This window comes from Heloderma suspectum, chromosome 7 (genome assembly GCF_057233095.1).
Source record: "Heloderma suspectum isolate Gila_16-S chromosome 7, 16-S_ref, whole genome shotgun sequence".
Classification (NCBI taxonomy): domain Eukaryota; kingdom Metazoa; phylum Chordata; class Lepidosauria; order Squamata; family Helodermatidae; genus Heloderma; species Heloderma suspectum.
This window is the reverse complement of record NC_139464.1, coordinates 10,383,042-10,402,158: the sequence shown is the minus strand read 5'-3', so window position 1 is coordinate 10,402,158 and position 19,117 is coordinate 10,383,042. Positions and strand designations below refer to the sequence as shown.

Below are 19,117 nucleotides of genomic sequence, written 5' to 3'. Positions count from 1 at the left end.
AGTGGGGTGGTGAATCTTCTCCGGGCTTCAGTCAGAACTAGTCAGAACTCTAAAGGAACTATCCAAGGTGCAGAAGCTCCCACTGACTTCAGAGCCACCAGCCATCACTGAGTGGGCAGCCACGGTAATGGTGTCTCCCTTGTTATCCTAAATCAGAATCAACACTGAAGGCACTTGACAAAATTACCTGCAAGGCCATTTCGCAACAGAGAATGTCATCTTTCGGTATTGTCATTTTTTGTCCATAAAGCCAACAGCATAACTGAACAGCTGCATCTTAATGAAATGCCTTCCCCGTTGTGCTTTTGGGGGGGCTAAGTAAGCCTTTCAACCCGTCTCCATATTTCTTGTGAGGGATGGCATTAAATCGAGTAATGGTGGTTAATTTTTGCCAGCTTCCATTCGAGAAATATCAAGACGCCATTTGCTTAGCTCAGGATTGAGTTCCTACAAACCTGCACATTCATACGTTAGGATCATTTGAGATTTTCTGAGTGCCAGCTGAATGGCTGAGCCAGCACACACGAACATCAGAGCCTTGCTGGATCGGACTAAGGCTCCGTCCAGTCCAGCATTCTGTTCACACACTGGCCAACTACAGTAGCTCTTGACCAGGAAACCCACAAGCAGGACACGAGTGCAACAGCACCCTCCCACCCCTGTTCCCCAGCAGCTGATGTCCATAGGCTCACTGCCTCTGGTACTGGACATAGCACATAGCCACATAGCACTAGTAGCCCTCCATAACCTTAACCTCCATGAATTTGTCCAATCTCCTTTCAAGGCCATCCAAATGGGTGGCCATCACTACATCTTGTGGTAGTGAATCCCACAGTTTAACTATGCGCTGTGTGAAGAAGCCCTTCCTTTTATCTGTCCTGAATCTCCCGCCAATCAGCTTCATGGGATGACCCCACTGGGTTCTAATATTGTAACAGGAGGAGGAAAATCTCTCCCTATCCCAGAAGTTCCATGCCTTTCTCAACACAGAGGAAGGAACTCCGCACAGAGAAAGCTGCTTCCCCTGGCACCGGGTGAGTCCCTGGCGTCGTGCAGCATGCATCATGCCCAAGGGGGTGGTGTGCGCCGCATGAGCGGACTCGACCAGCACTTGGAAGAGTGGCCACACTTCCCAGCACTGGCCGAGTCCCCAGCTTTACCTACCTCACACTTTCCCCTGTTGGGGATGATGCAGGACAGGTGACCCACCCCAGCTAAAGCACTGACTGGAACAGGTGGCACCATCGGGCCCTGCGAGGATCCCAATAGCAGCAGCCTGAAAATGTCCGGTGCTGACTACCTGCTTAACTATGTGCGAGAACAGTTGTCAGTTTCGCCTTGAAGGATGAATGTCCCCCTTTAAGTGTGCATTAACACATAAGTAGACTCCTCCTTCATGTTTGTCTGGCGATGACGCAGAGTGATAATAGTGAGCGTAGAGACTCTTTAAATGAGCAGGTCTGCAAACCCTCGCTTTGTAAGATGTTAAATCTGTTAAGATTTGTGCATAAAATTGCCTTCCAGCTTTAATGTGGAGGCAATCACAGGGGAGGGAGGCTGCTTCTTACCTCTCCCCTCTTTTTCCCCCACCCAGAAATAGGGAACAAAACTAATACATTTGCCACTAGCATTCCTGCACTTGCAATCTTTATAAGTAACAAATCGTAGACTTGCCGTTTGCTGCTTTGTATCAAGCAACAAGCCGGATTTATTGGTTTATTATAAAGCAGCATACTGGATTGCTAGCAATGACCTGGATCACATATATTAGCTATGGAAGAGGAGTTTTCCTCCACTAAGATCCCAAGAGGGTATGAGCTATGCTGGTTTTCACTGGCAGACTTGGGCCCAGGCCTAGACGGCTGATTGGGTTTTCTGTGCAATCATTCTAGCCACATCCATTTATCACATAAAATAAAACCTTGGCTCCAATGTTCACACTCAGTGTAGTTATTCTACCACCATCTGTCTGTCTTTTCTACTCCTATGGCTGATTCTCACATTTGTTTTTGCATAGCAGAGGCAACGCATTAAGGCTCAAGATGTGATGCTAAATGCGTAATTCATCAGGGTTTTAAAAATCTAATAATAGGCACAGGTAGTCTGGGGTGAATCTATCAGTTTCTCATTTTTCCAATCATAAATTTGGTTCATCTCGAACTTTACAAATTTCTCCAGTCTTAAGCTTGGTTCTTCCCAAACTTTGAGAATTTTTTTTTTTTTAGTTTGTGCACATTTCTCCGAATAGATGCATTTTTTAATACATTCTTGCCTAATATACACCTTTTTTTGCAAGCAATTTTCCTAATATAATGCATTTTGAATGTTTTTTGTGTGTATTTTTTGATCAGAAAACTCCACTGCAAAATTTGGAATAATGCACATTTTGAAGGATAATTGAGTTTCAGTTCACATAGTAGTTCAAAAGTGCAAGTAAGTTCGCATTAAAATTAAAATGCAAACTGAACACATTTCTCTCCCATCCCCAGGTTAACTCCCCCCCCCCCATTTTCGTTAGGGCTGAAACAGGTGGGGAGTGGAGGCTTAACCCTTCCCTCCACACCCATGATCCCAACAGAAATCACCCCCACATGTTGCCGTTACTCTTGGGGGCGGGGGAACTCCCATTAAGTCATGTCAGAAGCCAGGGGTTTTTATGCAGACGTCAGACACAGGGGAGGCTGCTGTTGCCCAGACAAAGTCTGGAAGTGTCTCTGCTTCCAAGTCAAAAGATGTTAATGGCTGACACAAGCTAAGCAGAGTCACTGCAGAGCTTAGGGCAAAGTGACCATTTAAGAATTACCTAAAAAAGTGGACAAAAGGGGACCCACATTTGCATAGAATTTTCATACACTAATGTATTTGTATAGATGAAAATTATTATACATTTCTTACCATTTAAACAGAAATACAGTCCTTCTCATCATAGTGTGGATGACTGCGACTAGGTCATCTGTGTGCCTCCCTGTGCAGCCTGCTGTCCAGGTGAAAACTGTTGATGGGAAACAGTTTCCTATGTTTCTTTATTGTTAAAGCAGAATTGGACAGGACAACCCTTCAAAAGAGGTCATCTTCAAAGAGAGGATTGTCCTCTGTAAAATAGAACACACAGCCGCTCTGTTTTGGGGACACTTCTGGGGAACTTTCCAGTTTGCTGTAGGCACCGTGGTAGCTATACAGCAGTCTGTGCATTCCTCTCTCTGACCCTGGCAGCTTCTGCTACTAGTCCCATCCATCCTCCAAGGGATCCTGGGAGTTGCAGTTTGGTGCAGTACTGCAGGTCTATTTTTGGGAAGCCTTCCGCATCCCCCACAGAACTACACTTCCCAGGCTCCATTTGAGAAGAGGGAATGAGCACTAAACCAGCCTAGAGACCTGCTGTTCATTGCCTTTCTTTGAAAGGAAGAGCCAGTGGTAGACCGTTCCAAATAGAGGTTCAAGTTGCAAGCAATTTGCAAAGATAGGTTCAAGCGGCAAGCAAGTCTTCACTACAGGCTGGCTGCACACAGGTAAAAAGTGTAAGTGCACAGTGTGAGTGTATTTAGGGCCAAGGCTGTTTGCTTTTCGTCTTCATTAGCAGAGAAATTTACTGACAGATTGAGAGAGGCTGGGTAAGTGTTCTTCTCTGCAAGGCCCAAGGGCAACTGGCAGCTCCTAATCTCCTCATGTGCAGCTCTCCACCATTCCCCACTCTGCCGTAGCTGCTAACCCGCAGCAGGGGCTCTCTCACTTTGTCTCATTTGCTTCAGCAGTGGGTTGGCTGCTGGAATCTGGGCTACCAGAGGAAGTTTCGGAGGTGGGGAGCCAAGAGACCTGCCACTCATCAGATGTAAGGTGGTGGAGGAGGGAGAGGGAAACACAGGGATAATCAGCCAATTAGCTGTGGGGAGAGGAGCCCACGAAGCAAAGAGCAATGTGATTGGCTAGCTGCAGTGATGTACTGTGCTGGAGGTGGAGGGGAAATTGGTTGCACAGCCAAGAGAAAAGGAGCAACTTGGACCTGTACTGGGAGATTGTGCCACACTGAGTAGAGCAGAGCACTCTCAGTAATGAGAAAAATATCAATTTTTCCTCATCCAAGGATCAAGAATGAGCATGCTGGACTTTGCCTGCCTGGTGACTGACAAATGAGGCCTTTCTTGGACAGTGTGGAGGGGGATGGGGAAGAGAGGCCTGAAAGGTCTCTGGCATTGCTGCTGGTCCTACAGCCCAGGAAAAGCCCCCCTAGTGGCCCTGGCAATGGTGCCGCCTAGAGCCAAAGTACCTCCTGTTTCAAAAATAATGACAATCACTGACTTAGTTGGATAGCCAATTACCTCTTCCATCACACTGCAATCTGTGCATCTTTTGAGGGGTTGGTGGTGCTGTGAGTCATGAGGTCACCCTAAAACAATGGTGGGGAACATGTGGACCTCCAGATGTTCTTGGAGTGCAACTCACATCAGGCTTCCCCATTGACCATGCTTGTTGGGGCTGATGGGCATTGTAGTTCAGCAACATCTGGAGGTCCACAGGTTCCCCACTTCTGCCTTAGAAGGAAATGTTTCATTCTAATGCCACTTCCCTCCATAAAATGATTTATAGCCTTAAAAAAAGCCTACAACTCCCATCAGCCCTAGCCAGCATAGCCAATGGTGAGTGATGATGGGAGTTGTCAGCCAAAACATCTGGAGAGCCAGAAGTTAACTAACCCTGGTTTAGAGGTTTGTCTGAATTGAGCTATAATGTTATTGACTAGCCTAATTCTTTTTAATAAAGTATTATGGGATGTGTACAGCTTGCTTAAAAATCCATGCAATTTCTGATGTTGTAGAAATCTGTTCTCTGAAGACCATGTCTGAATGGCAAGCCGCTCTGGATAAATCTCTTATTGAGTCAGCAAAGTTTCCCCTCCCAATGGAAGTGTTTAAGGTAAAAGATCTATCTATTCCTTCCTTCCTTCAACTAAAAAACCTACCAGTTTAAACAAGTGCTGGTCACCGTACCTAAAAAGAGACATTGTTGAATTGGAAAAGGTGCAGAAAAGGACAACTCAGATGGTCAAGGGGATGGAGCAGCTCCCCTATGATGAAAGGTTACAACATCTGGGATTGTTTAGCTTAGAAAAAGGGCAAGTAAGGGGAGACATGATAGAGGTGTATAGAATTATGTACAGTGTGGAGAATGTGGATAGGGAGGCACTTTTCTCCCTCTCTCGTAATACTAGAACCCAATGGGGTCATCCCATGAAGCTGATTGGTGGAAAATTCAGGACAGATAAAAGGCAGGACTTCACACAGCACATAGTTAAACATAGAATTCGCTACCACAAGACATAGTGATGGCCACCCATTTGGATGGCTTTAAAAGGGTGTTAGAAAATTCCTGGAAGAGAAGGCTGTCCATGGCTACTAGTCCTGATGGCTATCTGCTACCTCTGGTATCAGAGGCAGTATGCCTGTGTACCCTATCTTGCTGGGGAACATGGGTGGGAGGGTGCTGTTGCATTCATGTCCTGCTTGTGGGTTTCCCACAGGCAGCTGGATAGTCACTGTGTGAACAGAATGCTGGACTAGATGGACCCTTGGTCTGATCCAGCATGGATCACTTTTCCAGCATGGAAAACTTCCTGACTGTTAGAGCAATACAACAATGGAACCAATGACCTAGGGAGGTGGTAGGCTGTCCCACACTGGAGGCGTTCAAGACGAGGCTGGACAGCAATCTGTCAGGGATGCTCTGACTTGGATTCCTGCATTGAGCAGGGGGTTGGACTCAATGGCCTTGTAGGCCCCTTCCAACCCTACTATTCTATGATTCTATGATTCTATGGCTCTTCTTACGTTCTTAAGTGGTGTAGTAGTATTATATCCCTGGATGGCTTATCAAATTCTGATCTGTTTCGGTTTGGAGCAAGAAAGGGGGAATCAGTCTTCATGGAGCTTTGTTGGATGCTTCTTACCACACTATTTTGAATGCCTGGCAACTCAGATGTGTCCCATAGGCTGTGTTGAAGCCAACTTTGCCTTGGTATATTCCAGGTTAGAGTGGAAAATTGTCCACATTGCAGTTTTTGTGCCTAAATTATTACTGTTTGACTGAGGGAAGGCAAATAAAAATGGAAGAAGAGCCATGCTGAATCAGACCAAAGTCCTATCTAGTCCAGCATCTTGCTCCCACAGTGGCCAACCAGTTGCCCATGGGAAGCCCGCAAGCAGAATATGAATGCAAGACCACCCTCCCACTGGTGTTCTCCAGCAACTGGTGTACATTGGCATACAGACTCTGATCCTAGAGGTAACATATAGCTCCTGTGACTAGTAGCCATTGATAGCCTTCGCCTCCAAGAAATTGTCTAATCCTTTTTTAAATCCACCCAAGTTGGTGGCCACCACTACAACTTGTGGTAACAAATTCTGTAGTTTAACCATGCAGTTGAATGCATGACTGAGGGAGTTGTTGTTGTTCAGTCGTTCAGTCGTTCAGTCGTGTCTGACTCTTCATGACCCCATGGACCATAGCACTCCAGGCCTTCCTGTCCTGTGCTCTCTCCCGGAGTGTGCTCAAGTCCATATTCATTGCATCGGTGATGCTATCTGGCCATCTCATCCTCTGCTGTCCCCTTCTCCTTTTGCCTTCAATCTTTCCCAGCATCAGGGTCTTTTCCAGGGAGTTTTCTCTTCGCATTAGGTGGCCAAAATATTTGAGCTTCAGCTTCAGTATCTGTCCTTCCAATGAGCACTCAGGGTTGATTTCCTTTAGGATGGACTGACTCGTAAGAAGTCTTCTCCAGCACCACAGTTCGAAAGCATCGATTCTTCGGCGCTCAGCCTTCCTTATAGTCCAGCTCTCACAGCTATACGTTGCTACTGGGAAAACCATAGCTTTGATTATATGAACCTTTGTCGGCAAGGTGATGTCTTTGCTTCTTACTATGCTGTCTAGGGTTGCCATAGCTTTCCTCCCAAGGAGCAAGCGTCTTTTAATTTCATGGCTACAGTCACCGTCTGTGGTGATCTTGGAGCCTAAGAAAGTAAAATCTGTCACTGCTTCCATTTCTTCCCCTTCTATATGCCAGGAAGTGATGGGGCCAGATGCCATGATCTTCGTTTTTTTAATGTTGAGTTTCAAACCAGCTTTTGCACTCTCCACTTTCACCCCCAACAAGAGGCTCTTTAGATCCTCTTCGTTTTCTGCCATTAGGTTGGTATCGTCTGCGTATCTGAGGTTGTTGATAATTCTCCCGGCAATCTTAATTCCGACCTGTGATTCATCCAACCCGGCATTTCTCATGATGTACTCTGCATATAAGTTAAATAAGCAAGGCAACAATACATAGCCTTGTCGTACTCCTTTCCCGATTTTGAACCACTCGGTTGTTCCATGTCTGGTTCTCACTGTTGCTTCTTGACCCTCGTACAGGTTTCTCAGGAGACAGGTAAGGTGGTCTGGTACACCCATCTCTTTAAGAATTTGCCAGAGTTTGTTGTGATCCACACAATCAAAGGCTTTAGCATAGTCAATGAAGCAGAAAGAGATGTTTTTCTGGGATTCTCTTGCTTTCTCCATGATGCACGAATGTTGGCGATTTGATCTCTAGTTCCTCTGCCTCTTCGAAACCCAGCTTGTACTTCCGGTAGTTCTCGGTTCACATCCTGCTGAAGCCTAGCTTGTAGGATTTTGAGCATCACCTTGCTGGCATGTGAAGTGAGCGCAATTGTGTGGTAGTTTGAACACTCTTTGGCATTGCCCTTCTTTGGAATTGGAATGTAAACTGACCTTTTCCAGTCTTGTGGCCACTGTTGAGTGTTCCCAATTTGTTGACATATTGAGTGCAGCACTTTAACAGCATCATCTTTTAGGATCTTAAATAGCTCAGCTGGAATACTGTCATCTCCGCTAGCTTTGTTGTTAGTAATGCTTCCTAAGGCCCACTTGACTTCACTCTCGAGGATGTCCGGCTCAAGTTCAGTGACTGCACTATCATGGCTATCAGGGACATTCAGATCTTTCCTGTATAGTTCTTCTGTGTATTCTTTCCACCTCTTCTTAATCTCATCTGCTTCTGTTAGGACCCTGCCTTCTTTGTCCTTTATCATGCCCATCTTTGCACAAAACATTCCCTTGATATCTCTGATTTTCCTGAAGAGATCTCTAGTCTTTCCCATTCTATTGTTGTCTTCGATTTCTTTGCATTGTTCATTTAAGAAGGTCTTCTTGTCTCTCCTTGCTGTTCTCTGGAAATCTGCATTCAGTTGGGTATATCTTCCCCTTTCTCCCTTGCTTTTCGCTTCCCTTCTTTCCTCAGCTACTTGTAAAGCCTCCTCAGACAGCCACTTTGCTTTCTTGCATTTCTTTTTCTTTGGGATGGATTTCGTTGCTGCCTCCTGAACAATGTTATGGACCTCCGTCCATAGTTCCTCTGGTACTCTGTCTGTCAGGTCTAATCCCTGAAATCTATTCCTCACCTCCATTGTATATTCATAAGGGATATGATTTAGGTCATACCTGAATGGTTTAGTGGTTTTCCCTATGTTCTTCAATTTCAGCCGAAATTTTGTGATAAGAAGCTCATGATCTGAGCCACAGTCAGCTCCAGGTCTTGTTTTTACTGACTGTGTAGAGCTTCTCCATCTTTGGCTGCAAAGTGCATAATCAATCTGATTTCGATATTGACCATCTGGTGATGTCCATGTGTAGAGTCGCCTCTTGTGCTGTTGGAAAAGAGTGTTTGCTATGATCAGCGTGTTCTCTTGGCAAAACTCGATTAGCCTTTGTCCTGCTTCATTTTGTACACCAAGGCCATGCTTGCCTGTTATCCCAGTGATTTCTTGACTTCCTACTTTAGCATTCCAATCCCCTATGATGAAGAGGACATCTTTTTTGGTGTTAGTTCTAGAAGGTATTGTAGGTCTTCATAGAACCGATCAACCTCAGCTTCTTCGGCATCAGTGGTTGGGGCATAGACTGGAATTACTGTGATGTTGAATGGTTTGCCTTGGATTCGTACCGAGATCATTCTATTGTTTTTGAGATTGTACCCCAGTACTGCTTTTCCCACCCTTTTGTTGACTATGAGTGCTACTCCATTTCTTTTACGGGATTCTTGCCCACAGTAGTAGATATGATGGTCACCTGAATTAAATTAGCACATGCTTGTCCATTTTAGTTCGCTGATTCCCAAGATGTCGATGTTCAATCTTGCCATCTCATGTTTGACCACCTCCAGCTTACCTTGATTCATTGATCTTACATTCCAGGTTCCTAAACAATATCGTTCTTCACAGCATCGGACTTTCTTTTTACCACCAGACACATCCACAGCTGAGTGTCCTTTCAGCTTTGGCCCAGCCACTTCACTCTTTCTGGCGCTACTTGGAAATTCCCTCTGCTCTTCCCCAGTAGTATATTGGACACCTTCCAACCTGAGGGGCTCATCTTCCAGCGTCATATCTTTTAGCCGTGTGATACGTTCCATGGGGTTTTCTTGGCAAGAATACTGGAGTGGGTTGCCATTTCCTTCTCCAGTGGACCACATTTTGTCAGAACTCTCCACCATGACCTGTCCGTCTTGGGTGGCCCTGCACGGCATAGCTTATGGCTTCACTGAGTTACGCAAGCCCCTTCGCCACAATAAGGCAGTGATCCATGAAGGGGAAGGGAGTTCCAGTCATCCAAATATCACACTGAACGTACAATGCTGCCTAATACCAAATCATAATGTCCCTGTACTGGTCCATCTACCCCAGTACTGGCCACTCTGGTTGGCAGCCTCTCTCCAAGGTCTTAGACCAACATTTTCAACCTCAGTACCTGAGATGGACCATGGACATGCAAAATCTGTGCTCTGCTCTGTTGTCAAACTGTGAGTGATGAGCTCTCCCCATTATCTTTACTTGGAGAATGATATCTTTGCCAGATACTCTAGGATGGGTTTGATAATTGGTGTCAATCTTTTACTAGATAGGCTGTTTCTTGTTTCATTACATTTTTGCCGTTTTGTTATATTTTTTTAAGGTTTCAAGTATTTCATCTATCTTTGAGGGCCCGAAGGGTGGACAAATGGATTAGAATAAACATGTATTAATTAAAAGTTAATATTACTTTCATGGCTACTTCTTCTCCAAACGGAGTGCTGTTTCCCATGACTTGCCTTTCCCCGTTTTGTCGTTGCCTAGAACTGAGTTTCCTGCCAGCCATGTCTGTCAAAGCAGTACATTTTCTCACATTGAACCTTCTTGCTAGTGAATTCTGGCTCTCTGCAGTCAGGTTACATCAGTATGGAAAACTCTGCAAGTTTAATAAAAGGAGGAGGAGATGAATTGCAAACAAGTTCAGGGTATCTTACAAATATTCTACAATGTAACTCTTAGTGGAGGCTTGATGTTACTGCTTTCAAAAATGCTTGGCTCCTATGAAGAATGGGCCGTGGAATTACTATAATTGAAATCCTATTTACTATTGCTTCTGCATTGGTCGGTGGTGGAAGCCACTCTCCTTCTTTGATTAGAACCAGCTAGTTGGAAGTGATTGTTTTTCAGCTGGGGTTGAGGAAAACCACACAAATAATCAGAGGAACTCGGTATAGCACAGTCACAATCTGGCCTTGGAAGGGTGAACTGTGTATCCTTTGGCATAGAATCCTTCAAATTGCACAGAGGACTGAAAACTCAGCTTTCATTTGAAAGCCCAGCCAGGTTTCTAACTCTCATGACAAGGGCATGAAGAAAGGAAAACATGGCCCTGTCACGAGCAGGCAGGCTGCTTCAGCTGTGGCATCCCAAACAGCTGCTTGTGCTGCGGTTTGCTACAAATGTCGGTTTTCTTTCTGCCGAGGTTATCCATTTGAGGTCCCTTGGAGCAGGGGTGGAGAACCTCAGGCCACGGGGCCAAATTCAGCCCTCCTAGGATCCCAGTTTGGTCATCCAGGGTTCCCCACTTGGCCACACCCCCTTTCCTTTAACCCCTCCCCCTAACCCCAACCATCAACTACTTGCTGGTTCCCTGGCTGTTGTGCAGTTTTCCCCCCTGTTCTAAAAAGGCTAAAACGCCTCCCCGAGGCTTAGTTACAGGCGGTGAGAGCTTTAAGCTACAATAAGCTGGTGGTTTTTTGTACTTTTGACCCCAGTCTCTTTGCCTTTGGTCCCACCCACCGCTGGGATGCAGCCCCCGAGAGCTTCCTTAAAATTGAATTTGGCCCCGGGGCTGAAAGAAGTTCTCCATCCCTGAGTTAGGGACTGTCCATATGGTAACTTCCTGCTATCTTGAAGTAGCACTATAGCGCCCAAGTGGGAGTGAGACAGTGTCCCTAGAAATGGTGAGTACTTCCCCCACCTTCCACTTTAGGACTCCAGCTATGCAGACTGCATGACCTGTCATTCATGAGAGGTAGCGGTCAATTTTATTTATTTGTTTGTTTGTTTGTTTATTTAATTTCTATACCGCCCACTAGCCAAAGCTCTCTGGCTGGTTCACAAAAATTAAAACCACAGAGCGCAGCATAAAACAATGTAAAATATGAAAGCTTAAAACCACAATATAACAGTACAACCAGAAGAAAACCTAGCAGCAATGCAAAGATTTAAAATACAGATTTAAAACACCATAGCTACAAGACTAGGAAGCTAAAATGCTAAAATACTGGGAGAATAATAAGGTCTTCAGCTGGCACCAGAAGGACTACAACATAGGTGCCAGGCAAATCTCTCTATGGAGCTCATTCCACAGCTGGGGTGCCACAGCAGAAAAGGCCCTCCTCCTGGTAGCCACCCGCCTCACTCCTTTCGGCAGGGGCTCACAGAGAAGGACTGCTGAGGATGATTTTGTTTGAGACCTGAGAAGAAAACAAGAACTCTAAAAGCTCGCCTCTCATTTGAGGCAGGTTTGACAAGCCCCTGAACTTTGCCAGCATCTCTTGATAAAAATGTCTGCCCATGCTGAAACATTAGAATGTGGGCATGTAGGGAAACAAACGAAACATCTGCTTCATTTGGTGTTCAGGCTCCAGTCCCACCAGTCCAGAGCCAGCCATGGGTGGACTGGGAGGCAAATATGCTACACAGTTCTAGGAGATCTCAAAGGATGTGGAGAATGGCAGTGGCCGCACCTCTGACTTCTTTGCCTGTGTTTCGTAGGATCACGCCGACTTGAGGAACCACTTGTTCACAGTGGGAATGAAGTTGGAGGTGGTGGATATGCGAGAGCTGTCCAGTATTTGTCCTGCCACCGTATCTAAGGTGAGAAATCTAAGGAGAAGACAGACAGGCTGGGATTGTTAGTTCTGAGCTTTTTGACTGTTTCCCCCTTCCAAAAAGCACCCCTCTTCTAGCTATTTTTTCAGGTGGGGAACACACACTAAGAATGAGAGCTGGAGACTTTGCTTTCATACCATGTGCACCTAACATGTCACATGCAGGGAGCACTAGATAGGCATATGGGAAGTGCACACAGACCTCTAATTCCCTGTGCCCAGCCCCTAGCAGTGTGTGGGTATGCGCATGCAGTGTGCAGTTGCATTGGTGGTGACATGGGAAAAACAGGGCTTTCTTGTTCCCAGTGGTAAAATATAAATGTGAGGGGGTAGTAAGAAACAAGGATGAGTCTCTGTGCCTTTTCACCCATGATGGAGAAGGAAACCCAGGTTTTGTCCCTCAAAATACAGCCAGTCTTCCTCCCAAATGGAAATACTTCTTGTTCCCACTTGTTTTTCACAATTTACATTTTCATAGAGGTGAGTGAGAAATTCACTCTGTCGAGTTGTTTTTAAAAACGGATTTTCCAGATCTGCACCTCCCAGAACCAAAATGCGGAAACGGCTGCAATTTCCAGGTAGAAATTAGTACATTTCTGGGTTCGAGGTGTGTTCTGTGAAAGAAAGAAAAAAGTGTCTGAGAACGTGCACACATTTGAAAAAATGCACAAAACCTGCTGCATACATTTCTAAAATGTGCACAAACACACTTTCATCGTTGGGGGCACGGGTCCGGGAATGCGTCCATTAGCAAAGTGCGCCCAAAAATAGGTACAGATTTTTTTCCATTAAAAAAGAGATCTGCATGAAATGGAAATGGCAATGACAAATCCACCCATTTTCAAGTGCATGCTTAAGTGTACACCTCGTGAATCAACCCTGAAACTTAGAGCTGCTGTTTTAAAAGTGTTAATAACTTCTGTTTAGGGGTGGTTTAGTTAGTCTTGATATTAGCACAGTGCTTGGTACTGTTACTATGTATATTGTCATATTTATGTTACAGTGTGTGTCCACAACCTCAGAGATGCACTGGGTAAAATGGACAGTCGCTTAACATAATTGTTAGCATTGACTTGTGTAGGTGACAATATGTCGATGCTGACATTCACCACATTTTAGACCTTCTCAGTAAAATATATACAGCACTGTGAAGGAACAGAGTTCTTTGTAGGGTTTCTGTGAATGCCTGTGTTTTTCTGCATGCACTGCAAAAGCTGCACATTGCTAAACAGGAAGGAGGCTTGAGAAATGTATGAATGGATCTGCAAGGGTTTGCACCATCGAGCCAAATGCCGACGACAATGCAGAGGTGACGCACAAACAACGATTTGGCTCTCCGGCATGAAAATGGCAGATCTGCTTTGAGAAATGAGTATCCTTAACGTGTGGGAACATTTTACTGTCAAATGAAAGGAAACAAACAACTGGCTCCCCGAAAGAGCTTGTGCTCTAAATGTGTTGGACTACGACTCCCATCCCCCAGCTCCCCAGCCTGTGATTATAGGAGTTGTAGTCCAGCATGTCTGAGGGCCGCAGGTTTATTTTTTTTATTATTTACAATATCTGTATACCGCTCCATATCTAAAATAGATTTTGGAGCGGTAAACATAAAAGATAAAGCAGTAAAAGAATAAAAAGGTTAAAGCACCATATTAAAATTATGCTTTTTTAAAAAACAGGATGCCAGTAAAAAAACGTGGCTGGTCAGTTACGGAATGCCACCTGGAACAGTGCTGTTTTCAGGAGGTGCATGAAACAACAGTGTTGGTGCCCGCCTGACCTCCAGGGGCAAGGAGTTCCAAAGAAAGGGGGGCATCACACTGGTGAACTCCAATCAAAGTCCTGGTGGGACTTCTCCTGGTGGACTCCAGCTGAGCCATGGGCCCATATGGAACCACCAGGAACATGCCCTCTGTTGACCGCAGTGACTGGGCAGGTTGGTAAGGGAGAAGGCGCTCTCTCGGGTATCCTGATCCCAAGTTGCTGAGGGCTTCGTACACCAGTATCAAAACCTTAAACCTGGCCCGGTAGTGAATAGGCAGCCAGTGCAGTTCCCTCAGCAAAGGAGTTCTATGCTGAAAAGGGGCAGCTCCTGACAACAGTTGAGCTGCTGCATTCTGCACCAGCTCCAGCTTCTGGAGCAGCCTTAAGGGCAGCCCCACATAGAGCGCATTGCAGTAATTTAGTCTTGAGTCTACTAGCGCATGTACCACTGTGGCCAATCTATCCTTGTCCAGGGTCGGCTGATCTAAAGCTATGTGTGTCACTGCAGGAACTTCCTCAAAGCACTAAGATCGAGCAATTTGGTTTTCTTCAGGTTTTTAACAACCATTTTGTTCAAGTAACCATGGATGATCTCCGCCCAGAGGCGAGCGCAACTGCGATGCTTTGCCATGCCGATTCCTTAGGGATTATGCCAGTACAGTGGTGCCTTAAAAATGGAATCCATCTTTCACCTCCCAAAGGTCAGTATTTCTCTGCTGAAACTCTCTCTTGCTCCTGCAATTCTCATGCTGCTGTGGCTTTGATTTGTTCCGATCACAGTTTCAGGATTGCGCAGCCCAGAACTGGAGACCAGCAACAGGCTTCAAAAGAGCTGATGGAGCCATTGTTTTATATGGTGTATAAAACTCAGCTCTTTTGCTGCACTAACCTCTACAAGGGTGCGGAATCTCAGGCCAGGAGGCCACTCCCCCTTCCCCTGGTCCCACGCACTTTCCCCTGACCACAGATTGGTGGTTTCCTGGCTTTTGTGCAGTCTGCACCCCATTCTAAAAGGTTGAAATGCCGCCCCTTAGTTACTGGCAATAAGATCTTTAACCTAAAATCTGCTTGTATTTTCGGGCCCTCCCCCTTCTGCCTTCGGTCCCGCCTACCACTGAAATGCAGCCCCCGAGAGCTTCTCGGAAATGGAATTCGGCCCTCGGGCTCAAAGACGTTCAACACCCCTGATCTAGTATTGTGAAACAGGGGCGGCCCTGGACTAGCTGACAGCACCTGGCAGCTAGTGAACCCTAGGTGAACCGTGCAATTGGCATCCCCAAACCCCAAGGGCAGATCTTGGCTGAGGTTTTAGGTACACTGGGAAACATTTTGCCTCTATTTTCCATTTAATAAAGAGGCAAGCCCCCACCCTGCCCCTGCATCTTCGGAAGCAAAAATATCATCATTTATAATAAAATGCGCCCAAAATGTTTGTTTTTACTAAGCACTGTATCACACAGGGGGTCTGATAAAATATGATAAAGTTTTAATTGATCTGGATTGTCTTATGGTTATGGTTGTTTGCTTTTGAGATTGCTTGAAGTTGTGTTAGATATATATTCTCTTGTGCATATTGTCTGTTCGCGTATTTTTTTTAATGTAAATGGCTTTTGATCTCTGCATACTGTATTTTTAATGTTTTTAATCTTTGTAAACTGCCCAGAGAGCTTTGGCTATTAGGCGGTTTAGAACTGTAATAAATTATAAATAATAATATAAATTAGTTAAGTACACAAATAATAAACCTCCAGCCCATGGGCTGGATGCGGCCCTCAGGGCTTCCCCATCTGGCCTGCCTTCCGCTCCCCAGGTCCCCTTTCCCCCAATGTTTTTAGGGGCTGCCTGTGGGAGGAGAGATGTTCTCTTGTGTATATTGTCTGCTCGCATGTTTTTTTTCATTTTAATGGCTTTTGAACTCTGTATACTGTATTTTTTTTAATGTTTTTAATCTTTGTAAACCGCCCAGAGAGTTTCAGCTATGGGGGCAGTATAGAAATATAATAAATAAATAAAACAGCAAAAGAGATGAGCACAGCCATCTGCTTTGCGAAGGAACAGAAGCCTCCTCCACAACGCCCCAGGGAGGTCTCCGGAAGAAGGGTCCCGGTTGCATCCTCAGGCCGACATGGCAAACAAGGCGCTGCCAGCCCTTCGCTCAGCCCTCCGAGGGCAAAGAAAGCGGCTGCGCTCGGGGGAACTTTTTACTCCCTGCCTCCAACTGGGGACAGCAGTGGCGCACAAGCATAACCCGTGTTGCCTGAGGGAGGACCGGGTCTGAAAAGCAGGCATTATTTTATTTGTGTTTTTTTACTCTATTTTTTTCCTTGAATTTGGTGCCTGACTTAAGTTGGCGCCCTAGGCAACCACCTAGTTCGCTTCTATGGATGGGCCGCCCCATACACAAAATGGTTCATTGTGTTTTTGTGTTTGCTGAAAGAGATGAACACGGCTACCCCTCTGGAACGCAGCACAGTTGAGAAACTGTGGTGTCCCCACAGCAGCTGCTAAGCTCGTGATGCTGCCCATTTCCCGTGGGTTCTCTCCCCCACGCATTGCAGCCTCGGCTTTAGCATCTCCTGGGAAAAGGTGACTCTCTGATATTGTCAGGGGGCCCTAGCCGGCCTCTTTTAGTCTACTCCAGTAGCCAACTCCAGACACAGACAAAGGATTCTTTTCAAGGCTTTATTCCTTTTACAACTTAATAACTCTATCACCAGCAACTAAGCTGTGAACAGCAGATCGACTTATGCCCCGGGTTGGAAACAGATGGTCCCCGTTTGAACGAGGATCACTTGCAGACCCTGAACTTATGGGCTAGGGAGAGTCCCTCCGCTTTTCCCTTGGGTCCTCTGGACGCGACCATTGCTTGCGCGCCAAATGGGCGCTACGCCTCCTTTCCACACCCTCCATAGCTCGTCGCTCTTTGCGTTTGCATTAAGCATCCAGCCAGCCCTCCTCCCGCGCTCTTTCACTCCCAGGACCGCTATCTATTTCTGGAATGCCAGCAGGAGGAATCTCTGCCAGCTGCAGGGCCTGGCAGGGATGAGCGGACGGCTGCTCCTCCTCAGAATCAGAACTGCTCTGAGGTTCTATGGGCTCAGTGTCCACCCTGACAGATATGTATGGGGACTCCTATGCAACGTTCTAGTGCAGGTGTCCCCAACCTAGTTCTCACCAGGTATTTTGGACTTCAGCTCCCTCAGCCCCAGAAAGCATGGCCAATGGCCAGGAATGCTGGTCATTGTATTCCAAAAGATCTGGAGGGCGCCGTAATGGGAAAAGCTGCTCTTGGGAGCCAGACGGCAGCCATGAACTGTCCATTGTGACCAGTATTGGCCTTCCAGTGGTTCAGGCAGAAAAGGATTTTTCCTAGTGTCTTGTTTTTGCAACCTGTGAGTGAATGGGTACGTGCTAGGCTAAGGTGATTCCATGCACAAGCACTGGATACAAACGCAGAGATCTGAGTTCAAATCCTCCCTTAGCCATCAAGTATACCAAGTGACCTTGAACCAGTCATGATCTTTCATCCTAACCTACTTTGCAGGGGCAATGTGAGGATAAAATGTGGGGTGGAAAAAGAAGCATAGAATCATAGAATAGTAGGGTTGGAAGGGGCCTACAAGACCATCGAGTCCAACCCCCTGCTCAATGCAGGAATCCAAGTCAGAGCATCCCTGACAGATGGCTGTCCAGCCTCGTCTTGAATGCCTCCAGTGTGGGAGAGCATGTATACCACCTTGAGCTCGTTGGAGGAATTGGTGAGACCTCAATGCAATGAACAAACAAATAAATTCTGCCCTATTATACCAGCACGGCCCGATTGGGGGAGGAGATTAGACTGCATGTTTCTCACTGAATTTCTCCCTTTCACCTTCAGCCTTTTCTAAGGCAGATTAATAGTAAAGAACAAGCATACTCTAAACAGTGAGAAGAGTTGTGTAGATTCCCCAGGGACAGAAATAGCCCTGTGTTTTTTCTGTTTGGTGCCAGCCAGCAAATGAATATCCGTTAGCTGCCACTGTATGTAAGCACAGAGTTGGCAATGTTTATATTTCTAAAGTTAGATGCATAGATCTCCTTTTCCCTTAAACATTAGCAGCATTTGTCCCACTTTTTGAGCTGATAAGAGGAAAACACACTTCCATTTACTCAAGGAGTATCACATTTGCGGGATGTTCAGCTATGCGCTGTGCTACAACTTAATGCCAGCAAGTCTTCTGTAGCGCATGGATTTGGGGTGGTTATAACTATAATTAATAAAAAATACTTACGCTTGACAAGAGGATAGCTTGCCAACATTTAGGGCATGGCCTCCATCCAAAGATGCAATGCGCGCATTGGTGGAAGACAGACCATCAGTGCACTCAAGCAGGAGGTTTGATGTGGATGCAGGGGCAGTTCCAGCTGCCAACGTGGCAAGCCACTCTTCTGCTTAAAGGGGGCGTTGGCAACATTGCCAAATAGCGCACAGGCTGCGCAGGTGTTCCTACACTTCTCCCCCGCATAATGAATGACAATTGGTAAAGCCAGAACAATGGTCAGAGGACTTGTAATGCCATTAAAGCTCAGAAAGTCTCCAGATGGGAAATTGCCTGGCAGTGGCAGCCCTATCTAAACCTTTCTTGGTTTCCCAAAGAGTTGAAAGTATGACTAAACAAATAAAGCACCTTCCCCAATTTGCTCCCCCCCCCCCGCCCGATGTGTTGGGTGGCAACTTACCTAGGGAGATGGTGGGCTCTCCCACACTGGAGGCATTCAAGATGAGGCTGGACAGCCATCTGTCGGGGATGCTTTGATTTATATTCCTGCATTGAGCAGGGAGGTTGGACTTGATGGTCTTCCAGGCCCTTCCAACCCTACTATTCTATGATTCTATGAATATATTGTTAATATTGTACTTTAAGAAGGATGCAGACAAACTGCAGAGGGTTCAGAGGAGGACAGCGAATATGATCAGGGGACTGGAAACAAAACCCTATGAGGAGAGACTGAAAGAACTGGGCATGTTTCAGCCTTGAGAAGAGAAGACTGAGGGGAGATAGGATAGCGCTCTTCAAGTACATGAAAGGCTGTCACAGAGAGGAAGGCCAGCATCTCTTCTTGATCATCCCAGAATGCAGGACA

General features: G+C 46.0%; 1 protein-coding gene across 1 annotated transcript in view; it reads left to right on the top strand.

Annotated features, from left to right (window-relative positions):
• The window catches only part of SFMBT2 (Scm like with four mbt domains 2), a 98,819-nt gene that overhangs the window by 39,858 nt on the left and 39,844 nt on the right, over nt 1-19,117 (top strand). Inside the window, exons 6-8 of the mRNA XM_084809074.1 lie at nt 4,814-4,911; nt 12,114-12,215; nt 14,547-14,694. Of these exons, the coding sequence (XP_084665200.1) occupies nt 4,814-4,911; nt 12,114-12,215; nt 14,547-14,694 (348 nt within the window). The remainder of the gene's footprint in view (nt 1-4,813; nt 4,912-12,113; nt 12,216-14,546; nt 14,695-19,117) is intronic.